The 12,365-nt window shown below is 44.2% G+C and overlaps 1 protein-coding gene across 2 annotated transcripts in view; it reads right to left on the minus strand.

The window, feature by feature from the left end:
• LRP12 (LDL receptor related protein 12) overlaps positions 1–7,331 on the minus strand; it is a 52,830-nt gene extending 45,499 nt beyond the window's left edge. The window contains exon 1 of one of the 2 annotated variants that reach the window (XM_074577642.1): positions 6,824–7,331. In XM_074577642.1, the coding sequence (XP_074433743.1) occupies positions 6,824–6,902 (79 nt within the window). In that variant the 5' untranslated portion in view covers positions 6,903–7,331. The remainder of the gene's footprint in view (positions 1–6,823) is intronic. The other variant, XM_074577641.1, reaches the window with a different exon arrangement.
• Positions 7,332–12,365: the final 5,034 nt, after the last annotated feature.

A 12,365-nucleotide genomic window follows, 5' to 3' on the forward strand; every position in this document is an offset into this window, starting at 1 on the left:
TTACTGAGAAACAGAACTAGTTCACTTTCATTGCTTTGTGGAAAATTCATAGTTCACTAAGACCGAGCAAGCTCAGCTCTCTTGCACATCAAAAAATTACACAACCAGCTAAAGGTATTTGGGAAAGTACTAACAAGTCACAAGATGCTTAAATGAAAAGAGAGATCATCTCATGATAACTCAAGCTACTAAACCAAATGTTTTTGGGTTTGTGTGACTTCCACCCGCCCCCCCACCTTCAAAATATGGTCTACTTGTTAACTTTCCTAAATTTCTGGGGGCTCTTATTCTTGCTTGCTAACTTACTTTTGATCCAGTAACCAATAAGTCAGGGGTGTGTGGAATTCTAAACTTTTTTTTTTTTCTGACTAGTTTCAGAAAGTTGTTCCTTGCAAAACAGATGAGAAATTACACAGGAATTCTCCCATAACCTAAAATTCAGAGTGTCAAACAGAATAGCCTGGGGGGGGGTGGGGGTGGGGGGGGGTGGAAACAACTAGCAGACAGCTACTAAACATGCTTGCTTTGCTAAAAAGATATCAACATCTTAACAATGTAGCAAAAGTTATAATATATCCAAATTTAAAGTATCTGTTCAGAGAAACAAGTCAGAACTACAATTTCGAATAGTGCTTTTGAAAGTATTTGCACTGATCTGTCAATTATGCTAAATTTAGTAGTTTAAACCTAGATACTCACAAGAATCCATACTACATATTTCAATGCAACTGTAAACATTTATGTAATAAAGCATTATTAAAGTAACAATTGCAACAAAAAATCAAGAGTAGAAAACAAAAAAATGTAGTCTGAACAACACAATTCTTCAGAGTGTGTTATCATATCATAGGTAGAATCATTGAATAGTTTGGGTTGGAAGGGACCTTTAAAGGTCACCTAGTCCAACCCCCCCGCACTGAGCAGGGACACCTTCAACTAGATCAGGTTGCTCAGAGCCCTGTCCAACCTGGCCTTGAATGTTCCCAGGGATGGGGCATCTACCACCTCTCTGGGCAACCTGTTACACTATTTCATTACCCCATTGTAAAAAAATTTCTTCCTTATATCTAGTCTAAATCTTCCCTCTTCTAGTTTAAAGCCATTACCCCTTGTGCTATTGCAACAGGCCCTGATCAAGAGTCCCTTCCCCATCTTTCCTGTAGGCCGCCTTCAGGTACTGGAAGGCTGCTATAAGGTCTCTCAGAGCCTTCTCTTCTCCAGGCTGAACAACCCCAACTCTCTCAGCCTGTCCTCATAGGAGAGGTGCTCCGGACCCCTATCATTTTTGTGTTCCTCCTCTGGACTCTCTCGAACAGGTCCATGTCTGAGTCCTGTGCTGAGGGTACCAGAGCTGGACGCAGTACTCCAGGTGGGGTCTCACCAGCATGGAGTAGAGGGGCAGAACCACCTCCCTTAACCTGCTAGCCACGCTTATTTTGATGCAGCCCAGGATGCGGCTGGCTTTCTGTGCTGCAAGTGCATGTTGCTGGGTCATGTCCCACAGTACCCCCAAAAGCCAGCTATAAACCACTTGGAGCATTTATTTCTACTGAGAGGTAAACACAGGAACTCAGATCTACAACCAGCTTCCACAGTATCCAATGCAATTGGTACCCAGTGTTTTCTTACAACCATGTGTACTAATCTTGCCAACCAACTGACACCTCAGTAATAATGGTACTGCAAAATGTTACAGCTAGTAATTCTAAAATGCATACAAGCAAAAAAAAAATCCCAGGTTGTTGACAAATTACACTCTTTGAATTAATGCCTAGCTAGATATCTCAGCCGTTCCAGTATTTAACATCATCATTAAATATCTGGGAAAATATAAATGGAACGCTAAAACTGGAAAATGCAGAGACATCTAGGAAAGCAAAACCACACTATTTATACAGTACAAACAGTACTCATGAATTTTTAAAAAACTGTAAGGAAATTAGTGTATTATACTTAACAAGTATGAAAATAATGTCTATAGCTTGGGAACTGAGGCATATCATAACAGATAAACGATGTGTAGAGGGATGTACCTAACATACAAAAGATACTAGGTGTAAAAAATTTGAGACTGTTAACAAACCGCAAGACTGATCATAATTGCAACTTTTAGCCAGGACAAATGTAAACAATATATTTAGGGCTTAGTTGAAAATAATACCCACACAATTTACATCTAGTTGACACTAAAATAGGAGTGACTAAAGCAAAGGAGTCAAACTGATTCACCTGTAGGGCCCTTCCAACACTAACCCAGCAGAGCTCTTCCTTTCCTAGCAATGACAGAAACAGCCAAAAAAGCCATGCTAATTATATGCTTTGCTCTGATGACAGAAATGGAGTCAGGTGGCTTCTGTCCTGATTCTGGTTCCAAGTACCTCTCTGCTCTTCTTCTGGCTGATGATGTTCTCATTTAGTGCATAGTAACAATCACACCAACTACCTTAGATTAAATTTTCAAACTCTTTTTGCTATGAGGTTGTCTAGGATGTGGTTTTTTTCTTCTCCCCTCAAATGAACACTGCTTTAAGTATTGTCCATGTGACCTCATAGACATTTGACTACAGACCTAACTGTGGCTCTGAACAGCCAGCTGAATATGTATGTACTCGCACAACTTGACATAACATCAACTTCTTGGACAATATAAATTTCTATGGCATTAAAATTAGGACATTTTCACTTCAAGGACTACAAAACCATTCTAATAAATTAAATGCAACACTTTTGCCAATAATACAATTTACAGTTTTGCAAAATATATCTGTTCAGTATATAACAAAAGTATCACTAAAGAATGACGTTCAAGAGTTTAAGGTACAATAATTTATTAAGCCAAGACATTCCTTTAGGACAGTCTGTTCTGGCTTTATAGTTCAATTTCTTTAGAAAATTAAATAAACTCACTGGCTGGCAGACTTTATTTGCTTACATGATTCAGGCTATTCTTTCAAACAAGGTGAACGAACCAGAAGAACTATTCATTCTTCCTCATACCATCATTAACAAACTGACACGCAAGTAAAATTTGGGTCCTGAGCAGTGAACTTTTATGACTTTTTACCTGCCTTATCTTAAACCCAAATGAAAATGAATTATACGTATAGTCTCATTGTAATCTCAAGCAACATTTGTACCACAGAAATCTGGAATGGTTCTAACCCAAAACTAAGTGTTTTAAAGCTTATATAAGAAATGTAATATATCTTTCTTCAATGGGCCAGAATAATGTCAATAGCAGTAGTAACATACAACATTGTTTCACCTACAATTTTTGGGAATAATAATTTTCTGACCTCTGCTAATGTTTCTCAGTCATTGGTTCTTCAAGAAGTACTCACTGAAGTCAAACCCACCCTGGAGACAAGGAGAATTAAGACTGATCTCTATCTGCTCCAACTTCTACCTTCAAACTGCTTTAGTCTTCCTGTCCTACTACTGTAAATATTTTTCTTTGACACTCATTACATCTGGTGAAGCCAGAAGCAGGGAAGTTTACCTACTTTACTACTGCATTGACTACTACCGACCGTACAGAACACTATAAAAGTTCCCTGTAGTCTTCTGTTCAGTGGGACAGAAATTCAAAACAATATATTGGGGCGACAAGTATAGTTAAGACTGTAAAAAAATTCAACTTTCCAGAACTCTGAAGAAGCCAAGTACCCATGCTTCTGGACTCCGTCCCAAAGGAAAGCATGTCCTAGCCTTTGCTCTGCAACACCGCAGAGACTTTTCATAACTCAACCTCTGCTCTGGAACACCAATCCCTCCCAAATTGGTCCTGAAAATGCTGCATCACAGCACCAGTAAGATACAAACCATCATCCAGCCAAGGGTTAAATAAAAATAAAACAAAATGGTAACATTAGGAATTCAGTCCTCTAATCTAAGTTTGTGTTTTAATAAGAAAACAAGTAAGATTCATTTGACATCCAGTTGATCAATCATCAAGCTTTGGCTTGAAAAATACTGCCCACAAGAACAGGACCAATTACTCAAACTACTTCTTTCCCCTAAAGAAACTGCCTTGCACCACATATGGTTCTGTTTTGAACTTAGATAATAGTCAGGTACTTTGAGATATGCAGAAATGTCTTCATATTTGTCCCAGTAACAACCATGCCAGGATTACACAGAGACACATACAATTAATTATTCCTTGGATATAAAACTCTCAAGCCAACAGGAAGGCCAAACATATTAAAAACAAATACCATTGCCCAACACCCCACCAAGTTAAAATTCTCGTTACTCTATGCTATTCCAACATTTCGCTCATCAGTATTCCTCCTTCTCAAATTTTTATAATTATAGTCATCATCAGCAGGAAGGTTTGAAAAATTCACTAACCACAGGGAAACAGAGAAACATTCTCTGGAGAGCTCAATGCCCACATATCAACCTTGGTGAATTTAGTACTTTAATTAGTGGAAAATTCTAGATATTATAGCTCTGCAACTGCATAATGGAAAGCGAGCAAAGCGATGCACTACTGCTTTTCCAAGCGTGCGTTTACCTTGAGCACCGCCTACCGCATTCAAGGCCTTAACACGCAGTAACAAAATGGTATCTACAAGGCTCTGCTCAGAATCAACATCACCGTCCAAAACTCTGCTGTCAGCAGTGCCTGGATCAAATTCATGTCGGTATTAGTTTAATTTGGAAGAGCTAGAAGTAGTTGCATAGGAAGGCAAAATGCTTTAATACGGAACAGTTCCCACTCCCTTCTCCCAAAAGAAACAAACAGGAGAAACCAAATGATGGCTTAAGAAAGGGCTACACTACACAGCAAATGCTCACTTTCATTTTGGATGCTCTAGCCTGGGGAGGAGAAAGTTCTTCTCCTTTGAGCAGTGAAACTAGTCAGATCTTCAGACATCTGTAATAAAAATTGTTAAGAGAAACTAATCCCTCATGAGGATAAGGCAGCACACTGATCGAAATCGGAAGCAGCTTCTCTTTCCAGGCAGTGGCGATAACGGATGGTGATGTGTTTCTCAGCAAGGCAAAAAGAAACTTACGGAGCCTTCATTCATGGTTGAACTTTAGAAAGCCTCGATTAAACGTCTATAAAAAATGTTACTCAGCAAGAATTTTATTTGGTTGTTTTTTCTCTCACTAATTATTATGCTTGTGGTTTAAATTTTTATAGCGGAAATGCTGACTGTACTGCCTAAGCTAGAGCATCACAGTCCAAATCTATCTACTGAAGTCAGGGTGATGAAGTATATCACAACAATTATAATTTTTACTTTTTATTTCAATTCTGTCACGAGCATAATAAACAAATACAGAGTTTGTTAAAAATCTTCGTACAGAAGTTAAATTTCTCAAGTACATTAAGTATACAAACATTAAGGACAGCTTAATATATCCAGACTTGAGATTTACCAGTTCCTGCTCTACCATAAATAAGGCAACTCCTTTCCAGTTGTGCTTTTCACTTCAGCTTCTGACATATCAAATTTTTAATATAGATATTAAAACGCTTTTCCTTGACTTGGTGTGCATTTAAAAGATTGGTCAGTACCTTGCTTAGCTCATGCAAGTAGGCTCCGTGAAAAATTAACTTATAGCAGTGTAACTACTCTGTTACAGGCACTGGCATAACTATAGCTCTGTTTGAAGAAGCCTACCTTACTTCTACTCACATAAATGCGAAAGGGCAAATGTTCTTACAAATTTACGTGGTACATCTACACTTAAGAGCTTGCACTGATCGCGGCACCGACAAGCCTGAAGTATCTTGATGTTCCAGACTCAAGCTTGTTTTCCTAAACAGCAAAAGAGATTGCAATTCCATATGCTCAATCAAAGCACCTACTTGAGGAACTGCTAAGCCAGGGCCCCCGCTGCTGTCCCCCTCGCAGCAAGGCACATGCCCAGCGCCGTGCCAAAGGCTGCGCCCGGCGTCGGGGCCCCACGGACACAACCTACGCTCGAGTTCCTAAAACAAACACAACTCCCTGAGAAAACATGTGACAACTCTCATCGTCAAGTATCTGCGTTTTGATCTATTACCGCGTATTACCGGGCCACTTGCATACCGTAAAAGCCGACATAAGCACATTCCCCAGCGCATTTACACAGGTATTCTTCATTAGCAGTTCTGTTTAAAGATGGGTTCATAACCACAAGTGAAATGCCACTCGGGCACGAACTGAAAGCAGGCTGAGAAGAAGCAAAGGTCCCTGGAAGGGCTTCAAGGCCTGTGCTGATGTGTCACCAACTCGTCGCACAGCGCCAGCCCCCCCGTACCCCCCCCCCACGTCCCCGCAGCCCCTCGGCGCTCCCAGGGGCTCCTCCCGGCCCCTGCAGCCCGGCCGGACGCGGGACATGTCCCAGGCATCCCAGTGATCCACAGACAGCGATTATTCGTGACTCAGAGAATTTGGGACCGGTTTGTTTGCGCGGCCCCACGCCAACTCCGGAGTTCCCGGCAACGCACATCTGCCGGAGCGAGAGCCGAGGGTGGCCGGGCCAAATGCCAGCCGCAGTTTTAAGGACTTCCCTGAGGAGATTTCCGCCCACCCCCACAGAGAGGGGAAAAAAAAAAGCCCGGAACGAGTGCGGGCGCAGCCGAGCTCGGAGGGGAGGACGGGGCTGGGGGCGGGGGACGCCCGCAGGGCCGCCGCGGGTGGGGAACGCGGCGGCGGTCCCGGGAGGCGCCAGGGCCCGGGGCGGGCCGAGGGACCCCGCCGCCGGCGGCCGGCCGGGAGAAAGGCCGCTTTGTTCCCCCTCCCCCGCGGCGGGCGGCCGCCTCCCGGCCGGGCAGAGGCAGGCGGAGGGGTGGCGTCACCCCCCCCACACCAGTACCTACCGCAGCAGGAGACGACGAGGAGCAGGAGCTGCGCTGACCTCCAAGCCGGGGAGCCTTCTGCGCTCCCCCAAGGGGCCATAACACCAGCCCGAAGGGAGGCGACGAGGAGCCGGACTTGCCACCGCCGCGCCCCCGACACGGAGCCGGGAGCCGCCGCAAGAGGGGCCGGCCGGCCGCGCCTCGCCCCCTCGCCCACCGGAGCTGCGGCCTCGGGGAGCGCTAGCGGCCCGCACACCCGCGCCTCATCCGCCCGCTCCTCCGCGGAGCCATGGGCCACCTCCGCCGGCCTCGGCCTCCTTCCCCTCGCTCCGCGCCGCTTCCTCCTCCCCGGCTGGGCTCCGCCGCGGCTGCGCACTGGCGGCCCGAGCGCATGGAGTCGCTGCCGGCAGCCGCGGGCCGGGCGGGCGAGCGGGGCGGAGCAGCGGCCCCCAGACGGCGGGGGAGGGCCCGGGCCGCCACGCTCCGGCGCGGCGCCGCCCCGCCGCCGCCTCCTTCCTCCTCCTCCTCCTCCTCCTCCTCCGTCGCCAGGTTTCGGCCCGCCCTTGGCAGCGCTCCGCCCGCCCCGTCCCGGCAGCCGCCGCCGCCGCCGTCCCCCCCTCAGCCGAGGCCGCGTCCCCCGGGGCTGGGCCCTGCCGCCGGCCTGACTCCCCCCGGGCCGTGCCGCTGATCGGCCTCCGAAGAGAAGGGCTGAAACGGGGGTGGGAGGGTGAATGTTCCCGTCGCTACGGCGGCGGAGCAGGCTGGATTCCCGGCTGAGAGGCGAAATAACCGCACGGGTGTTGGGGTGTCCCGGTTCTGCGCCCCGGGGGACGCTCCGCCTGTGAAACCGCAGCCGCTCTGTAAAGCCCAGCGACACCCCGTCAGCTGGCGGCCCCCGTGTCTGCCCTCCGAATCTGCGTTTCACCGGTGAGGCCCGAAAACTGCTGTGGGAGCAAAACGCATAACTGCTATCGGGGCACCGCGTCCCAGTGACGGACCCCACGGAAACTCCTGACGCCGCCAACTCGGTTAGGATCGTCCAGCTTTCACCCGGGAATGACACCATTTTCCCGTTGCGCAGTTATCTGTCGCACTCAATTGTTTGACCGAGTGTCAAAAGCAAGTGGGATTCATAGCACAACTTCTATATTTAGCTTGAATTTTGCAGTGCCTCTTGCAGACTGGGAGAAGTGTTTATTGCCTCTGTTCTACTAGACCAACTGATCTACTTGGAAAAACAAAATATTGCCATTCCTGAAGGAAACAAAAATGAACTTACATTGGTAGGGCTTCATAGCTACACCATGAGAATAGATGGGTTGGGTCAGAGCCGAGTTCTTGCCCTGCGAATGGTGATTGCTATGGGGAGAAACAGCTCTTTGCTGTTTCTCCTTATTCCTCTCATTTAATAAAATTGTAGGATCATTTAGGTTGGAAAAGACCTTAAGATCATCAAGTCCAGCTGTAAACCTAACACGGCCAAGGCCACCACTAAACCATGTCCCTAAGTGCCACATCTACGCATCTTTCAAATACCTCCAGGGATGGTGACTCAACCACTTCCCTGGGCAGCCTGTTCCAGTGCTGTCAGAAATTTTACCTAATATCCAATCTAAACTTCCCCTAGTGCAACCGGAGGCCATTTCCTTTCATTTGTTGTTCCCTGATTTCTCCCACATTTACTTCCAAATCTTCCCCCATCTATTTGGGAAGGAAGAGGAGTATGTTGGGGGGGATGTCTTTTTTGGGAGGGAGGAGAGGTTTATTTAAGGGTGAACATCTGGATAAAGATGCAGCATTAATAATAGTCACCAAAGAAGGAAGGTAAATCAGACAAGCGTGAATGCTCTCCAGCTCTCTCAGAAGTTGTGGCTCAGGAACACCCTGTACTAGAGATGGTATCATTGAGTTTAATAATCCTCAGTGGATTAGTCTTCAGTACATTTGTCCAGTCACAGTTTGAACCTATGAGGAATGTGACTGTTCACCTCTCAGAAGCCATGAGTATGCACACAAAATTAACACTTCAAGGGAGAAGAAAACACAACCTTTATTCATAGGTTTATACAGATAATAAAGCGTTCACAGCACCTTAGCCAACAACCCTTTTGGTTTCTTTCTACTTGCCAGTCTAACCAACTTCTCCAGTGAAACCTCAGATGTCCTGTTTTCCACCCAGTGTATCCCATTCCTCTTTTTGTTTTTAACTATTAGCAATGGGGCACTGGGAGGATGCTCGGGAAATCTGGTCTGCAGCCACAGAGAGAGACATTACAGCTTTTATGAACAGACATCACACAGAGCCTGTGAACGCATAGGGGCTTCGAACCCTCCCACAGTAATTACAGCTGTACATGCTGGGTGCAAGTCCTTACTGGAACATGTGGAGCTCTCTGCCATAGAGATGGGTCAACATTAAACAAATCAGCACATGATCCATAGCCTTCCTCCACTCCTCCCGAAGTTATTTTTGTCTGTTTAGTTCAACCCAGTTTCTACCACCCAGTTGTATGCTATTGAGATGTGATATGATTCTCTTTCCATATATTTTAGTTGCATAACAAAGAAGACAACAGTAATTATCTTTTCAGATTAAATGCTATTCCAAACAACCCAGATATCTCTGTTGTCAAAACTGCTTTCAATCACTTGCGCAAACAAGCGGCTACCCTTTACTGTATACCCAGGTTGATCATTCATGGCAGCAGAGAGCAAAGCATCAACCCCTGGCATCGTGCTTAATTTCAACATTGTTCTCAAAGTTGCAGAGCAAAGGATGACACGTGGAAGAGTCCTGCCTCAATACCAAAAGAGCTTGGCAAGCAAAAGGTGAGATACTGAAGTAATGACCTAGAGAAAAAACCTCTGCAGGAGCAGTTTGTCTGCATATGAGATGAGATGGATCGTGTAAGTCCAGGGAAGAGAATGTGTTAGTAGACCAGATAAGGCACTCAGAATGTCAAGCAACAATTTCCCATGTTGCACCCTTAGGAAGTTCAACAAATCTATGAACTCTAAAGTATTTCAAAAGACTTCTTTCCTAGCAAAGTTATCTGAGTAAAAAGTCTTACTCCTTTTTTTTTGCTGCTCCTTCTTGTTGGCTTCTGCCGAGAGCTGTCTCTCTTAATCTCTTTGATGTTTGGGGAGAAGAATATAGTGCCTCCTATGCCTGAAAAGTACATAGTAAATCACAGACATAACTTTATATACATGAAATTCTAATAATGACTGCGTTTTTTTGGTTTTGTTTTTGGTTGGTTTTTTGTTATTATTCTTATCTGAGGATGAATAATAAAAGTTTATCAACAGGAATCATTTCAAGCTGGCACAGAAGTTGACACCATCTTTCTTTTTTATTTGAAGGCAGGCGAAGATAAAACATCCTGAAAGTGCACACATGATTCACCTTGAACCAAACCAAGACTGTTGTAACAGGCAGTCATTCTTCTGTCTGAACCTCAAGGTTGGCACGTGAACCTACTGAAGCAGCTCCAGCAAGAATTATCAGATACCTACTGACGATATCAGCATATGATTTTTTCCCCCTGTAGTTTTACTTTCGACATTGTTTTCTTTTTAATGTTTGGTTGGTTTACAGTCACTTCAGCTTCACTTCACTGCCTGCCATGCGCTCTTCCTTCTCACCATCTCCTCTTTTTCTCTTCATACCCCTTCCTCATCGGTTCCCCCTTACTTTTGTCCCTTCAGACTCTGCTGTTAGCAAATGCCACCCACAGATTTAACAGCAGTTTTATGACCCGTTGTAAAAGTTCTCCCCAGTTCATTCCTTTCTCTCTGTTCCTGCTCTGACCGTCTGTAAAATGGTAGGAGATGATCTTACAGTATGTCTCTAATGCCAAGTCCTGATTGGCACCTCTCAGCACCATTTTAATACATAGTAAGAATGGGGACAATTTAAGATGTTGACTATATCTCAGCTAAATGAAGTAACATTAGTTTTCCTTTACCAATCTCATTACTTTCTGTCCCATATCCTTCCTTCAGGTGACATCATAAGAAATGTTGGTATATTCAGTACCAGTGTTTAATTTTTGGTGAGACCTCTAGCACATCTGAATTTCTCTTCACCTGTTTTTTGCAGAAGAACTCAAGTACTTTATCATGAAAAGGACATCAATGGAATACTAAATATTCTTATTTTGTGACATTAATTTTTCCAAAACAATTATTTATAAACTTAAAGTATGAAAAAGTAGGCTGCAGAGGAAGTGGATTTCTCTCCCAGACTTGCATTTGTTTTGCAGCACAGCATATGAAGACTGGGACAAAAATTATTCATTCCATCTATTCAGTGACTTTTTAATTTTTTTTTTAGCAAACAGTTGTTTGCACAGCAGTTGTCTAAAGAGTGCTAATAACCTAGATTTTTAGTCTACATTATTTTTAATACTAGAGCACAGCTACCTCAAATCTAGAGTACCCTACATAGCTTCACTACAAAATGATGAAAGACGCTAGAAGATGGTGCCAGAAATGCCTGGATCAAGGCCATTGTGTTAAAATATATATAACATACGTCCGAATCTGCTTGTGTTGTGCTGGTGTACGTATTAGTATTGCTGTTGCATGCTGAAGGAAATACATCAAATGTGTTTAAGTGATCATTTATTTCCCTGGTATTTATTATTAGTATCACTGCGCAGTCTCGAGGCCAATCAAGAGTAGGGTCCCATTATGCTAAGGACTGTACAAACATAGGACATGCTGTACGTTGTGCAGTGGAAAACAGGCCAAATATAGCTCGGTTAACTGCAAATGAAGTATGTCTGGAGCCAGTGACGGTGCCGTTGCATCCTTGTAGCTTGCACCGAAACTAATTTTGTACAGCTTATTAGTTTAAGGAGCATGGTCCAGTAACTGCTTCTGGGATTCACATTGGTTTCTTTAAACCACTGCAGCGCACTTGGAATAAGTCAGTGCTCTTTTTCCATGTTTTATCACCTGGGGACTGTAGAGTTGTAGACAGTTTGTAAGCTCTTTGCCTAGAATCTAAACAGAGTAACTGGATCCCCCGCAGGAGAAAGGGATTTGTGTACAAGCAAGTTTTAAGAACTGCCTACAAAATTTGTTACCTCAGTTAAAAATAATTAATGTCCCTAATGTAGTTATTTTTTCTTATTAGTCATCTGAATCTGGACCGTCTCTCTTACATGTATGGGATATTATGCTTTAAATATTATTACAACTGTTTTATGTTCAACTGACTGTTCAGATTAAATCATGAGTTGCAGTCACAGGCTCTGTAGTTTCCCCGACAATAATAGCACTTCTGTCGTATGCTGCGTGAATTGCTATTGACTAATTTTGTAGTTTTAGACATTTCTGGAAATGTTGCCCAAGCTTGTTCATTTATTAAAGTACATTGCTGCTGCTGCAAGGACAATCAAACAGAAGGAACTTCAATTTGGAATAAGCCATGTGACAAAGCGTGACCTAATTCAGCCTGCAATTACACTGTGTAACATAATGCTTAGGTGAGTACCTACAACATGGTAATACCACTGGTGTTAAAACTGCTTTTGTTCTTTCCTTACTTTTAACT

The sequence above is a fragment of the Larus michahellis genome, chromosome 2 (assembly GCF_964199755.1).
Source record: "Larus michahellis chromosome 2, bLarMic1.1, whole genome shotgun sequence".
Classification (NCBI taxonomy): Eukaryota; Metazoa; Chordata; class Aves; order Charadriiformes; family Laridae; genus Larus; species Larus michahellis.